Source organism: Acomys minous (assembly GCF_964271855.1).
Source record: "Acomys minous genome assembly, chromosome: 6".
In the NCBI taxonomy this organism is placed as follows: Eukaryota; Metazoa; Chordata; class Mammalia; order Rodentia; family Muridae; genus Acomys; species Acomys minous.
In genome coordinates this window covers 113,152,469-113,167,842 of record NC_140487.1, presented here as the reverse complement: position 1 = coordinate 113,167,842, position 15,374 = coordinate 113,152,469, and the positions used below count along the sequence as shown (strand labels likewise).

Below are 15,374 nucleotides of genomic sequence, written 5' to 3'. Positions count from 1 at the left end.
TGCCATGTGGAGAGAGGGCTCAGGTACTTATGAGGAGGCCTGTCAGGCCTATTAGAATAGAGACACTTTGGAATTGGGGGGAGTGTGCCATGGAATCACGCAGTAAAGGGAGTAAGTGGGGTACAGGGTAACTGGAGTCCAGGGCCTGTACAGGAGTGGCTGAGGGGAGAGAGAACACGGAGGGACAGCAGGTTGAGTGCTGGGACTCTAGTGGGACAGGCGGGCTGGCTCACCTGTGGGGGCAGGCTGCCTCCCTCTTTCCTCCAGGTGATGCTAGCGCTGGGTACTCCTGCTGCCCTGCAGTACAGCCTGACCGTGCGGCCCTCATGCACCTGGGTCCTCTCGGGGCTCACCTGGACCCTGGGTCCACTGCCTCCTGCAGACAGAACCCCTGTGAGGATGCTTCTCCGAGCCTCCCCCAGCCCTAGCCCCAGCCCCAGCCCCGCCTCCACCTCAAGCCCTGCCCTCTCACCGTGCACCTGAAGCACGGCCCTGGCCACGTGCTGCCCGGCGCTGCTGAGGGCACGACACAGGTACTGGCCCTGATCTGAGGGCTCGATTGCCGGCAGGCGGAGGATGCCAGCGTGGATCTGAGCCTTCTGAGGAAGCTGGCCCCCAGGGCCCGCTGGGATGGAGACATGGGTCAGCATACCCTGGGACTGGCTCTACTTCTGCCCGTATCCTCCTCACCCAGAATATCAGGGTCTTACCTGTCCATTCCACAGTGGGTGGGGGGTTCCCCGTGGCGCTGCAGCGGAACTCAGCCTGCTGTCCAGGCTGCACAGTGAGCTGTGGCGGGTGTATGGAGGCCACAGGGGCAGTGGAGGTGCCTGAGGCTGACAAGGGAAGAGCTAGGATGAGATATGGTCAGGGTGGGGACGGTCCTCCAGCTCACAGCTATCGCCCCTTTTGGGTCTCGGCGTGTGCTCTAGCCCAGTACAGCCATTTGTCCATGCAGTAGCCAGACGGGGCTTTGAAAATGCCACAGACCATGTCCATTCCTTCCGTAAGACCTGCCCAGAGCGTCCTCCTCTTTTTCTTTTTCTTTTCTTTTTTTCGAGACAGGGTTTCTCTGTGTAGCCTTGGCTGTCCTGGACTCGCTTTGTAGACCAGGCTGGCCTCAAACTCACAGTGATCCACCTGCCTCTGCCTCCCCAGTGCTGGGATTAAAGGCGTGCGCCACCATGCCTGGCTCCCTCCTCTTTTCACAGTACTTCTGCCTCAACCTCCAACTGCTGAGGTCGCAGGCCTGCACCACCATGCCATCTTCCCCTCATTTCCTGCTCTCTGATCTCTCTCCAGTCCCTCTCACCCCTGGTGTTCACCAGCTCACACAAGTGTCTTGTGTCTGCTTTCTCACTAGTGTCACCTCAACTAGGACATCTACGTTAGGAGGGCTAAGGTACAGTTTGTCCTTCTGTCCCCCAGTTCTTCAGAGGCTTAGGCATGTAGGGGGATCCCTATGGCCAGGCTCTGACCACAAGAACGCATACCCTGAACGTGCAATGTGGCTGTGCCCTGGTCCATGGCGAACATGTTGGAGCCAGTACACACGTAGGTGCCCGCATCACTTGGCTGCACGTTGCGAATGGTCAGGATGCCATTGAAGTCCATAGCACGGGAGGGTAGCTTTCCATTGTGCAGGCGGGTCCATACCAGGGTGTAGGCTGGCGACTGCAGGACAGCGACAGGGTGAGGGGCATGTATGGGCTCAGGGAGCCCAGGAGACAGACTTCCCCGCAACAGTCCCTGTCGGCTCACTTTGCTCTTGGCTGTGCAGATGAAGGTGACGTCAGCACCGGGCCGCACACTCTGGCTTCGCTGCTCCTCCACCGTCACCGTGATGGGCTTGCTAGGAGCCTCTGTGAATGGGGAAGTCTCCAGTGAGCTCTTCAGCCCTAGACTGTGTCACTTCCTGTGTTCCCCACCCCTTCTATGAGACAGGTCTTCCTCTGTTTGCCTAGCTGGCTTGGAACTCACTGTGTAGACCAGGATGGCCTCAAACTCATAGAGATCTTCCTGCCTCTCTCCCTCGAGTACTCTCTCTCTCTTTAAAGATGGAGTCTCGTGAATTGCATGCTGGCTTCAGATTCCTTATGCAGCTAAGGATGACCTTAAACTCTTGATCCTCCTGCCTCAACCTCCCGAGTGCTAGGATTATAGGTTTGTGTGACCACATGTAGTTTTTATGTAATATATATTTATATAAAAATTTAAATGTAATATATATAATTATAATTTATAATAATTGTGTGTATGTGTGTGTCTACATATGTGAGCAGAAGCCAGAAGAGAGTATTGGATCCTCTTGAAGTGGGAAGAACAACACACACTCTTAACCACTGAGTAGTTGCCCAGGCTGGCCTCCATCTAGAGATCCACCTGTCTCGGCCTCCTGCGCATGGGCATTAAAGGCAGGTGCCACCACACCCTGCTTGGAGCCATGACTCTTGAAGAGTTTCCACATGTTTCTTGAGTTTCCCTCTCTGTCAATCAGTCTTGTCAGAGTCTTAACCTTTACATTATTCCCTTGCCTAGCCCAGATTTCCTATAGAGCAGTGGGTGAACGGCTCTCCCAGAAGCCTTTGCCCCAGCTTGCATTCTGGACACCTCTCCCCTTCTTCCTCCAATCTCACTGACTTCTCAGGCTTTCTCTGCCCTTCCTCTCCAGCTTGATGGGTTGGTCTTGGAACGGGGTGGGTGCTATCCAGGGTCCTCTCCTGAGTAGACCTCAACTAAGGACCAGGATAAGCTGGCACGCACAGGCCATGTAGGACTCGGTGACTCTGGGGTTCCCAATTTCCTCGGCCACATTGAACAACCCAGGAAAAGCTGCCTGTGGTGGCCGTTCACTTGACCATGTCCTCCCTGTCAGACGCCTGCCTTCTCTTCTCTTCTCCCGTCCCTTGTCGGAGTCCTACAGTGCCTCTGCTTTGGGGAACCTGAATAAAGACACTTTCGAGGCTGAACTTTCCTCATCTCAGTAAAAGGCACCCAGACCCCAGGCGATAGCTTTTCCCTTCAGCCTTATGGATCATAGTGAGTCTTGTGGCTTCTGCCTCAGAAACAGGTGTGGGCCCCTCATATCCCTCTTTTCCACAGCTAATGTCCTTGTTCAGCAGGCACTGTCCTCTCTAGGCAGGTCTAGCAGGGACAGGAGAGCAGGGACTCACCAGCGACCAGCAGCTCAGCCCTGCTGTTGCTGGTGTGAACCAGGTTTCGGCAGGTACAGATGTAGACTCCAGCATCGGAGGGCTGCACGCTCGGGAAGTGGAGCTCGGAGCCTAAGGTGAGGAGAGACAAGCTAGCTCCACTCGATCCAGTAGGACAGGAACAGGGCTGACCCGTGGACGGAGAAGCCTGTAGGTCTGTGATTACCTTGATGCCGCTGCTGAGTACTGCTGGGCAGGGGACGCCCGTCCTCACGGGACCAGTAGAAGTAGTGTGGCGGACTCCCGCTGACCTGGCACCTCAGGGAGTGTGGGCCACCTTGGGGAACCACACTCCGAGAGGGATGGATCTGAACCTCCAGGGAGTCTTCTGCTAATGGAGTCGGGGAAGGAAGCCACTCAGCCAGCATAAAGCAACGTCTCAGAGATCGGTCTCCCAAAGCCCCAGGTCCCCAACCTCAGAACTCTATCCCTCATGCTCCCTAGGGTCCACATTCCCCTCTTCCAACACCCTGGGCCACCGTCCTACTTACTCAGTGGCCGGCACCGGCCTCCTTGCACATTGGGGTTACCCTCATAGCCTGGGGCACACCTGTTAGGAGGAACGAGGACCAGCTCTGTAAGCCCCGAGGGATCTAGTGTCTCCCAGTGAATTAGAGGAGCCAGCTCAGCCAGCGGCCATTGGTAGGTGGAGGAAACATAGGGTTCTAGAAGGTCTCTGGGGGGACCAGAGAGGCTCTGACACAGGGCTTCGGGGGAGCTGAGACAGAAGCTGCTGGTGGGCACCTGCTTATCCCAGGGGCAGCGTGGGAAGTGCCCGGGATGGCCAGCAGGATGGACACGATCCTGGTAGAGGCTTTTCTGAGCCGCACCCTGCAGAACTCTCACCCGGGAGTCTCTCACTCCCCTCCTTCTCTTCCCACTCCTGTCCAAAAACTTACTGCTCACAGTACTGGCCAGTGTAGCCGGGTTCACAGGCGGTGCAGCGGTACCCTCCAGCCCCGAGGCTCTCACAGGTGCGGGAGAACCTGGGGCAGGCAGGCAAATGTCAGGCCATAGGAGCCCAACTCCCCATCTTGCTCCCCATCCTCCTGCCTCCGTTCACCCTTGGAGCCAAGCAGTGTACGCACATGTTCTCTGGGTTGGTCAGTGGGCAGGCGCAGGGCTGGCAGTCCTCTGGAGTACCAGCCGTGGCATCTCCGTAGTAACCAGTTGCACACAGCTCGCAGAACTCGCCAGCAGTGTTGTGCTGGCATCGCTGGAGGACGCAAGGGTGTCAGACAGCAGCCATGAAGCAAAAAACTCATCAAGACACCCTGACCCAGGAACTGTCAACCCACAGACTTGTCTTAAGGAAGAGTCAGGGAAGGGCGTACAGATTTAATTACGGTGATACCCATCAGCTAGCTCAGCGGTGCTAAAAAGAATATCCACAGGGACTTGGATAAATCATAAAGTTCATCCAGGCCCTGGGCTTGGTGATGCACCAGTAACCTTAGTGACTGAGAGGAGGATCAGGAGTTCATAGTGAGTCAGCTGTCTCAGAAAAATAAAAAAAATTAGCACACACCAGGTATGCATATGTTACACAGACATAGAAAAAAATAACACATTAAAAAAACAAAACAAAACAAAAAGTGCTGGGCGTGGTGGCACACGCCTGTAATCCCAGCACTTGGGAGGTAGAGGCAGGTGGATCTCTGTGAGTTCGAGGCCAGCCTGGTCTACAAAGTGAGTCCAGGACAGCCAGGACTACAAGAGAAATCGTGTTTTGAAAAAACAAAACAAAACAAAAAATCGGAGCATATATAATCTCATCCAAAGTCAGTCACATGTGTGGTGTTAACATGGGGTGTTCCTTGCTTCATACCGAGTGTGGACTGTGCCAACTCTCTATGCCCTGACCATGTGCCTATGGAACCATGGACATACCACTCCAAAAAAAACATATAAAAAGGTGTATTTACCAAAGTTTGATCCCCATGACCACCACCAGCACCACCAAAAACAAAGAAAAAACCCAAACCTCTGTAATCTGTCTCTTCTGTTTGAGCCATTGAGCAATTGAGCACAAGCAATGAGGAACCCTAGCTTTCTTTGCAAAGAATGAATGGTATTCCACAGTTCTGTTTGTCACCATGCTCCCCTGTCTCCCTCACCCAGGTGCTGTCTCCTGTGAACTTACTCCTGGGGGCAGGCATAGCTGACCAAGACCCCTTCCCATCCCTGGTCTAGCCCTGCTTGCAACTCACCGAGCAGGCTCCGGTCTCAGGGTGGCACAGGTCAGAGTGGCCGTTGCATTCACACAATTCGCAGTGGCCAAGGTACAGTCCACTCCCAGTGCGTGTGTAGCCTGGGGCGCAGTCCTGGCAGGGGGACAGAGGAAGGTTGGTGTCATTGCCCACAGGGTTCCTTTCAGAGCCAGCAGATCAAGCCTTCTGTCCCTCCCACACTTTCCAGTATCTAATCCCCATTGGCTCTAGAAGAGGGCATCCCAGGGTAGCCTCCAACCACAATCTCTCTCTCTCCCCCACACCCCCCATCCAAGACAGGGTTTCTCTGTGTAGCCTTGGCTATTCTGGACTAGCTTTGTAGACCAGGCTGGCCTCAAACTCACAGCAACCTATCTGCCTCTGCCTCCCAAGTGCTGGGATTAAAGGCGTGCGCCACTATGCCTGCCTTGCCACAAGCTCTCTTAATAGGCCCCAGACTGTCTTTCATCTTCACTTTCATGGCTCCAGAAGGAGACCAGGCTTGGTGCACCCCCCCACCCCCACCCCAGGCAGTGTTAGCTTAAGAGAAACATAGTATATATCCCAAATGGGGAACGCGCCTCAACTCAAGACCCTTGGTTCCTGAAAATTCTGGTGGGAAAGGACTTAATGGGAAAACTTCACAACTAAATGGTGAAATGAGTTGGGGAGACCACTTGGGAGAAGGGGCCCTTGAAGATATTTTTACATTTATTTATGTACTTGAGTGTGTCTGTGTTATATGAGCCACCGCACAGATACAGAGGTCAGAAGACAAGCTGTAGGAGTCAGTTCTCTCCATTGACAGCGTGGATCCGTAAAAATGAGCTATGTTTTTTTTGTTTTTGTTTTTGTTTTTCCGAGACAGGGTTTCTCTGTGTAGCCTTGGCTATCCTAGACTCACTTTATAGACCAGGCTGGCCTCGAACTCACAGTGATCTGCCTGCCTCTGCCTGCCGAGTGCTGGGATTAAAGGCGTGCGCCACTACTGCTCGGCCCACCATGTCAATCTTTATGACTAGGTTTGCAAGCACCAATTAGTAACTCTGCTGGGCCTGGTGGCACACACCTGTAATTGCAGCACTTTGGGAGGGGCGGCTAGAAGCTGCAGATGTTCAAGGCTAGCCTCTGATATATACTGAGCTCAAATCTTCTACATGAGCCCCTGCCTTAAAAATCCAAACCAAGGGGGATTGGAGAGATGGCTCAGTGGTTAAGAGCACTGTTCACTGTTGCAAAGGCCCTAAGTTCAATTCCCGGCAACCACAAGGTGGCTCACAACCATCTATAATGCCTTTTTCTGGCATACAGGTGAAAAGAAAATCTTTTTCAAAAACAAAAACAAAACAAAACAAAACAAACAAAAAATCTAAACCAAACCAAAACCAAAACCAAACAAGCTCAGTGGTAGAGGAAGCACACAGTGCCATGCAAGTTCTTAAGAACTCCTCCTTCAAATGAGGCGAACTTGCTATCTCTGAGGAGCATGAACGTCTATACTGGGCTTTGAAAAGTCTGTGGCCTCAGAAAAGGCATAGGAACGTTAAAGTGCAGAGATGTGGGCTTGCTCCAGCTGCACCCACTCCTGACTTGCCTGCTATCCACCTGGCAAAGGTCCTGCTACTTCATCAGATGTTAAGTGAGTCAATGTCACGTGTGGGGTAAACTCCTGTCCACCTGGAGCTCAAAGCTTGGGCCAGCTCCAGCAGAGGCTCTCGAGAGCTTCAAAGTGACAGCCCTCTCTGTCCTACCCCACAGACACAGTGCACCATGCCTCGATCTCTCTTCCTGTCCCATTCATTTTGTTGACATCCAACAGATAAGTTGTCCCTGTCTGGCTCAGATTATGGGATGCCTATAGCAGGATGGCTTCCCTACCCCAGGGTCCTATTCTAGGCTGGCCATGGTGACCCTGCTGCAGGCCCAGGTCTCCACATGCTCAGCATCCCGCAAGCCTACAGCGCCACCTGCTCTGCGCCGTGTGCCTGAGGCGAGTCCTTGCTCAGCTCTGAGAGTCTTCTGTGCTTGGGTGGGTCTCCCCACCTGGAAGAGTGCCATTCTTGAGGCAGTGCTGCCTGGTGGTTAGGACAAACCGCCTTTGGAATCCATCAGATGTAGACTCCACATGCTGGCTGGCTGGCCCTTGGGTAAGTCACCTCTTCTTGTGACAGTTTGCTTGTCAGCTAAAGGGACGGCTTGCCTCTTGCAGGGGTGATGGCAACAACATAAGAGCAGAGGCCACCTAGCTCAGAGAGCAGCAACAGCCTACAGCAATGGTCACAGACCGACCACCTTGCACATACCATGGTGCCGGGGCAGATGCAGCCGGGCCAGCCACACACACTCACCTGGCAGGACAAGCCAACATAGCCTGGGGGACAGCGGCACTCTTCCACCTCCAGGGCTCGGGGTCCACTAGAGGGCCCCGGCTGGGCCACTTCTAGGCTCACGGCACTGATACTGGCTGCCCGTGGCACTGAGGAGAACGTGGCCCGAATCAGAAGTTCATCCAAATCTGCCAGGGCCATGAGCAAGTGTTCCCGGGTGGCAGGCTGCCCATCTGGCCGTCGCCAGAACTCCTGTGCGTAGGGGGGATAGCAAGTGTCAGTGGAAGATCTGGGTCAAGCCTGCTGAACTTGTAGTCAGCATACCCTCCACCAAGGAGAGGCCTGGCAAACAAAGCCAAGTGCCACCCACCTCTCGGAAGATGATCTCATAGCTCCTCCTCTCTGGGCCCTGTAGCGCTGGCTGCGAGGCCACCAGCATGATGTTATTGCCCTGCAGAGATACCAGAAAGGTTAGGAAGGGCATTTGGGGCTATTGGAGAGGCAGGGTTATCCACCAACCCCAAGCTCTCCCAACCACTTGGCTTCCCATCTGTCCACACCCTGACAAGCTCATGTGCCTGCTAGCTGACCCCATGCTCAGCAGCCAGACTAAGACCTAGGGAGTAGCCAGCCAGGTATGGAGCAAGGAGGCCACATTGGCTATTGGCTAGCTGGGTGTTGGAACATGGCTTCCATTGTCTCCTCTGCCTGACCACTGTGGGTTCCAATGGGCTCACCGTAATCTGGATATCGGGGTCCGAGAGTGGGCTGCCCTGTGGCCCTGATGTGTAGGAGAGGGTGTACCGTAGCTTGCCGCCATAGGCTGCCACCTGCGGAGAGACGAGACCACACAGGTGAGGGGCAGAGCCTATTGCTCCTGCGTGTTGCACCCTAACCTTAGAGGGCCAGAATTTGCAACGCACAGAGCTGGAAAAGACCCTATCAGTTCCTCCCTTGTCTCACAGGTGGGAGGACTTCTTTCCCATCCATTGCCTGGCAGTCACAGTCAACAAGCTCCGAGTCCCTTTTTACGTGTAGGCATTTCCCATAAAATGACAAGAGTAACATTAGGGACTCTGTGGGGAGGGGGAGCCTGCGCATATCGTAAGTTTTAGCCTCAGGCATGGCATTGCACAGACTCTGAGGCCTCGGTCATCTGGGCTACCGGCTTCGGGTCTGCCTACTTTTCACTTCCTTCTTTCTGTGAATTACATCCTTGTTCCTTCTCTCTCTCTTCTAAAGTATTTATTCTAGGGGTGTGTGTGTGTGTGTGTGTGTGTGTGTGTGTTCCTAAGTGTATGTGTGTGAGTACAATGAGCCCTGAGTGTACGGAAGCCTGTGGAGGTCAGAAGAGGCATCGGATCCCTGGCACTGGGGATGCCCTGGCATTGGAGTTAACAGAGTATCGTGAGCCGCCATGTGGGTGCTGGGATTTGAACCTGGGTCCTTTGAAAGAGCAGCCAGTGCTCTTAACCGTTGAGTCATCTCTCCAGTCCCCTCCTTGTTCTCTTTTAAAGAACAAACTCTTCCTGTACACTCAGGTCCCTCCCATCTGCAATGGAAAGCAAGCCAGGCCTGCCCAATCGACACAGCTCCGCATCAGGAAGGTAGATAGGGTAGGGCCAGTCCCAGTGTGACCAGACACAACATGGCCACGTGCCTCTCTCTCCAGCTGGGGAGTGAACGGTGCACTCGGCACTCCTCTTTCTTTTGGGACAGAGAAACTCCCGTCTCCCTGGCAACCAGAAGCTACAAAATGACACCAGTTGAGAAAAAACCTTAATGAACGCCTGGGTCCAGCCATCGTCCTTGGACCCTGTGGCTGCACGAGCCATTCTATTATTTTGCTGTTGGTTGGTTAGTTGATTTTTTTGTTGTGGCCAAGCCAACTGGACTTGTGTCTTTGTAGGCATGGCTAGAAGGCTTATGTTTGTTGCAAAGGGCTTTTTCATCCTGGCAACTGCCAGCTCTGCCCATTGGACTTTCCTCCCTCTCCTCCATCACCAGGGCAGACAGCTGACTGAAAACTACCCAGCATGGGGTGTCCCCCTGGTTCAGTGGGTGAACATTTGTCGAACACCAGCTGACTACATGCCAAGCACTGGATGACACAGGCCACAGGGCTATTCTCTACCAACTCAGGGTGTAGTAAGGAACTCAGCATAGCCAGATTACAACTGAATCAACTGGTTTCCTGTTTGTTTTGGACGTCAGTGAGTTCACGGTCTCATCTAGGACTAGCTTTCCAGGAAGTGGAAGATAAGTGCCACACAGGATGCCAGGCAAGTGTGAAAGCCTGGGCTTAGACTTCAGCTCTGCTGTCTGTACAACTGTGGACAGGTCACTTAGCCTGAGGTGTACTTTGCTCATCTGCAACTAAGCAAAAATTCTATCTATCTATCTATCTATCTATCTATCTATCTATCTATCTATCTATATCTTTCTTTTTCTTTTTTCTTTTTCAAGACAGGGTCTCTCTGTGTTAGCCTTGGCTGTCCTGGACTTGCTTTGTAGACCAGGCTGGCCTCAAACTCATGGCAATCCACTTTCATCTGCCTCCCAAGTGCTGGGACTAAAGGCGTGCGCCACCACGCCCAGCTGCAAAAATAATATTTTAAAGAGCATGTCAGGACACAAACTGCGACACACGCAACTTTAGTGAAGAAAACACATTTGAAGACAGGTAACTCTCCAATATTTCTGGTGTCAACCCAGACTCTGTGAGGTACCTCACCTCGCTTTCTCTGGACCTGCCTGGCCTGGTCGGGCCTCTGATGGTGTTATTCAAACTCTGGCCCCTCCCCGCTGCTGGAGACCAGACCTGGACCTGGACCTTAAGAGCTCTACCACTGAGCCAAAACTCCAACCCCTAGGTACACACACTCAGAAGAGGCTCTCTCTGTCATGTGGGGACAAGAAGGCAAGGTGGAAACAATATCAAGTCAAATGTTAATACCTCGATAACAGTAACAACATCTGAGGAGTGGAGATGGCTCAGTTGATAAAGCGCTTACCTTGCAAGCATGGGGACCTGAGTTTGATTCCCAGAGTTGCATGTGCGCGCGCGCACACACACACACACACACACACACACACCTACCTACACAAACACACACATACAAAAAAAAAGAGAGAGCCATCCAGAATGCAGGACCGGTAAGTGAGAACAGTGGAGAGTTCTTGGAGGCCAGCCTTGGCTTCCACAGTGGCAATACAGCATACAGCAAGCGCCTAATGACTGCACTTTAGAGCAGGCTGTTCTGCCTCACACCCTCTGACAGTTAAGACTCCTCTGACCACCTGTGGTCCTTCCACTTCCTGGTTACCTTGTTCCCTAGGAAGGCTCGGGGCAGCTGCCAGTAATAGAGGCTTCCGGGCAGCAGGGAGAAGCCATCATAGGAAAGTGAGAACTAGGGTAGAAGAGCAGAAGGTAAGAATGGGGCACAGGCACCCCAGCAGGAACCCGGAACCCACCCCAGCTCCACAGCACAGGCCCACCATGCTCCCTGGGCAACCTGCTTCCCGTTCTGGAGCCAGGTCCTCCGGCTGTTCTTTCTAAGCGTGTTCTTAATCTGGTTTACATCACAGTGATGTGTCTTTCTAGTGGACCCCAAGAGCAGTGGGCCCACTGATAAACACCTAAACGTTAAGTTGCTCTCTTTTAACATATATTTAAGAATGGATGGGGCTGGAGAGATGGCTCAGAAGTTAAGGGCACCGTCTGCTCTTCCAAAGGTCCCGAGTTCAATTCCCAGCAACCACATCGTGGCTCACAACCATCTATAAGTGATCTGATACCCTCTTCTGGCATGCAGGTGTACATGCAGGACACTCTTAAGTAAGTAAATAAATAAATAAGTAAACACATCTTTAAAAAACAAACAAACAAACAACAACAACAACAAAAACCAATGTAGCCAGAGGACTGTGGATGTAACTCAGTTGGTAGTATTTATTGAACCTGCATGAAGCCCTGGGTTCCATCCTAAAGCTGGAATAAGTGGCATAGTAGCATACATTTATTATCCCAGGACTCAGGAGGTAAAAGCAGAAAGATCAAGGGCACCCTTGGCTATAAAGTGGCCAGCCTGACCTACAGGGAACTCTCTCTCTCAAAAAAAAAAATAAAATAAAATAAAAATAAAAAAAGATGCATGTGGTTGCTCATGTGGTTGATCCCAGCACTCTGGAGGCAGGGGCAGGCGGATCGCTGTGAGCTCGAGGCCAGGAGGCAGAGACTAGAGGATGGACACAAGCTCAAGGCCAATCTGGTCTATATAGGAAGACCCAGGGGGGGAAAAAAAAAGCCTGTGTCGCAGGCAGACACAGTGGTTATTATCTTAGCATTTGAGAGGCTAAGACAGAGGCCTCTGAGCCTGAGGTCAGGCCTGGGCTGATGTGGGACCCTGTTTCAGACTATAATTGGTGTAGTTACGGTGACATCTGAAGTTAATGACAGTTCAGGGAGTCTCAAGAAATACCAAACAAGCATGGTGGGCGGGAACCTCAGTGAGTGGTCAGGTACATACCTGAGAGCCTGCTGGGGAAGACAGAGAAGTGAAGGAGGAAGAGGAAGAAGAGGAAGAAGAGGAAGAAGAGGAGGGGGGACCTGCTTGTAGAGCGGCGGCAGCTAGCTGGGGGTGGGGGTGCAGCCCACGAGGAGGGGGCTGGGGGTGGGCAGCAAAGCTGGCAAGGAGCTGCCAGATCTCAGCATCCATCCGCCTTTGAGCCTCATCCACCTGGGTGGGGGCGGGGGGGGGGGAGAGGAGGAGAGGAAGGAACAGAAGACAGGGATAGGTGGACAGAAAGACATCTGTGAGGCTCTGCCTTGCCACAGGCTGCACCAACCCCACCCAAATCCCCCACCGTGGGCCATCCATGTGCCTGTGCTGATGTCTACCACCCTCTCCTTGTATGTCTTCTCACTCCAAGGCAGAGCATCGTGGCATGGGCGTGGGGTGGGGAAGAACCCTGCCCAGGGTGCCCAGCAAGGGAAGGACAGAAAGTTCTGTGACATGACAGTCATGGGAGGTGGGGCATCTGCCATTCTGATGTGTTTGTAGAACATTAGAGTGTGCTGTCCTGGACAGTCAGAGGAAGGTGGCCCAGGAAAGCCTGGGTCATGGTTCAAGGTCTGATCCCTAGATCCCCAGACACAGCTGCCTCTGCCCTGGGTTACCTGTGATGGCCGCTGTGCCTGGCCCCTGCCCACTGGGTCCCCGAGGATCCTCCCCGTTGTCACAGCAGCCCGCCACTGTTCCTCTGAGAGGGATGTGCGGTTCTGATGGGGTGGAAGTCACAGGCCTGCTCAGACCTCATGGGGTCAGACCTAACACCATGGATAGCCTCTTCCCTATGCATGGTGCCAGCAAGGAAGGCCACCGTGACTGGTGAGGGAGGCACTCTCCATCTCGGGGCCAGCACATAGGGTTCTCCAAGCTACTGGAAGGGCACATGCATAGAGGTTAATGGTGGTTTTTGGCAAATACACAGGGAAACTGGGGAGCCAGGCACAGTCACATGGATAAACATCAAGTTAATTTTCCTGTCTGCAGTCCTCCAACCGTTGGCACCAGAAACACACCACACGGCTGGTGATGCACAGCACAGCATACACTCCTCCAGACTCTCCTAGTGACAGCAGGCTCAGGCAGGGTAGCCATGGATACAGGACATCTCCCATGCAGGCTGAGGGCAGCCATGGACACACCTTGGGTGGCCTCCCCATTTCATACCACTCAAAAAGGGCATACCTGGTGAGCCCGGCGTAGCCGTGCAAAGGGAGCCTCCCTCTGTGGGGCAGCGAGAAGTACCAGGGGAGGAGACAGAGAAAAGTCTGAGGGAGGCCAGGAGAGAAGGACCAGGGGAAGAGCATACTAGAAGACAGCCAGATTAGTCAGAGGATGGCACCTGCTTTTCTCCAAGGAGCAGGGACTGGAAGGCCTCAAAGGCCTGCTGCTGAGTAGACTGGGGTGTGGCTCATTGGGCATCCACCTAAGCTGGCGGGGGACTCATATACTATGTCCCACTTGCCCTTGTACCATGGCCATGACCGCTTGAGGACCATACATGGCTGCCCTGGAGCTCACCTTTTATTTTTTATTTTGTTTCTATTTATTTTTATTCATGTGAGTTCATGTTTTACATGAATGTGTGTCTGTGTTAGGGTGTCAGATCCCCTGGAACTGGAGTTAGAGACAGTTGTGAGCTGCCACGTGGGTGCTGGGAATTGAACTCGGGTCTTCCAGGAGAGCAGCCAACATTCCTAACAGCTGAGTCATCTCTCTAGTCCCTGGAGAGCACCTCTTAGTCCCCGCCCTTCACAAGACCATCCTTGGTGACACTGCCTTCCTACAAGACCTCCCTTCAGAGTAAAAAAGATGGCTTTCCCTGACTAGCTCACCTTTTTGTTGTTTTGTCTTTTTTTTTTTTCCAGAGCTGAGGACTGAACCCAGGGCCTTGGGCTTGCTAGGCAAGCTCTCTACCACTGAGCTAAATCCCCAACGCCTAAGCTCACCTTCCCCCTACCCCCAAGACAGGGCTTCTCTGTGTAGCCTTGGTTGTCCTGGACTTGCTTTGTAGACCAGGCTGGCCTCGAACTCCCAGAGATCCACCTGCCTCTGCCTCCCGAGTGCCTAGCTCACCTTTTTCGAGGCAGGTCTGCCTAGGATACAAATCCTGCCACTATCCTTGACCTCTCTGGCTTTACTTTTCTCTGCTAGGAAATGGCAGTGATGCTGGCTGGTTTGTGCAATCATGGCTTAAGATGCCTAAAGCAAGTGTGTAGTCTGAGCTCAATAGAAATGATCTGAGAATCACCATGCCAGCACCCCGCACTCAGCCAATGGACACACGGGGAGCAACGTGGAAACTGTCTCACCATGCACGTGTTGTGGATTGGCCTGGACTCAGTCATTACCAGCTGAGTGCTCAGTCAGTGTCAGGCACAATCGTCCCAGCCACCCTGTGCTGGATGGTGAGGTCAGGTGTCCAGCTAGTGGACAGCACAACTGAGATGGAATCTGAGGTCTGCTGGACCCTAAAGGGCACATACTGCATGACAGGGTAGCCACATGGCAGACCATGAACTTGTGTCTTGAGTCCCCTGGACTCCCATGCTCAGCAGAGACTTGACTCAGAGCTGGCACTCGGCCCACAGCCCCACTTGTGTCTTACCTTGTCTCCCTGGTACGTTCCTGGCAACTGCCAGTAGAAGGACTCTTGGCCAAGGTGGGCAAAGTTGCTGAAAGAGAGCTGGGCCCCATCGGGCACTGATTCCACAGTGAAGCCCCCTGTCAGCTGGCTGTTGCGCTGCGGGTTCACCAGAGCAAAACCTTGGAAGTCTCCAGGAGCAAAGTGGGTGGAAATCTGGCAGCAGGCAAAAGAACAACGGGGGTTAGCTAGGTGAAGGGTCAGACACGTCACAGTGGACAGGGCACAGAAAGATGTCAGGGCAGGACCGGGACTGGGAACTAGTGATGGAGGGGGCGGAGCTGAGGCCAGATGAAGGGGTGTATTCGATGCTGAGATGAGCAATTAACAGAGGCCAGGAAAGTCTTGGAATGGGAGTCAGCTCACTGAGCTCAGTGCTGAGGTTAGTAGTACTGAAGAGCTGGAGATAGGTA

At 53.3% G+C, this 15,374-nt stretch overlaps 1 protein-coding gene across 4 annotated transcripts in view; it reads right to left on the bottom strand.

Annotated features, from left to right (window-relative positions):
- Positions 1 to 15,374, bottom strand: part of HSPG2 (heparan sulfate proteoglycan 2) — a 104,906-nt gene that overhangs the window by 31,502 nt on the left and 58,030 nt on the right. For 2 of the 4 annotated variants that reach the window (XM_084787905.1, XM_084787907.1), the window contains 15 exons: positions 14,926 to 15,117; positions 8,487 to 8,579; positions 8,120 to 8,200; positions 7,771 to 8,001; positions 5,423 to 5,536; positions 4,301 to 4,428; positions 4,112 to 4,198; positions 3,704 to 3,762; positions 3,379 to 3,543; positions 3,174 to 3,284; positions 1,762 to 1,862; positions 1,494 to 1,674; positions 711 to 836; positions 473 to 625; positions 234 to 376 (listed from right to left, as the gene is read on the bottom strand). In XM_084787905.1, the coding sequence (XP_084644031.1) occupies positions 234 to 376; positions 473 to 625; positions 711 to 836; positions 1,494 to 1,674; positions 1,762 to 1,862; positions 3,174 to 3,284; positions 3,379 to 3,543; positions 3,704 to 3,762; positions 4,112 to 4,198; positions 4,301 to 4,428; positions 5,423 to 5,536; positions 7,771 to 8,001; positions 8,120 to 8,200; positions 8,487 to 8,579; positions 14,926 to 15,117 (1,965 nt within the window). The remainder of the gene's footprint in view (positions 1 to 233; positions 377 to 472; positions 626 to 710; positions 837 to 1,493; positions 1,675 to 1,761; positions 1,863 to 3,173; positions 3,285 to 3,378; positions 3,544 to 3,703; positions 3,763 to 4,111; positions 4,199 to 4,300; positions 4,429 to 5,422; positions 5,537 to 7,770; positions 8,002 to 8,119; positions 8,201 to 8,486; positions 8,580 to 14,925; positions 15,118 to 15,374) is intronic. The other 2 variants (XM_084787906.1, XM_084787908.1) reach the window with 1 other exon arrangement.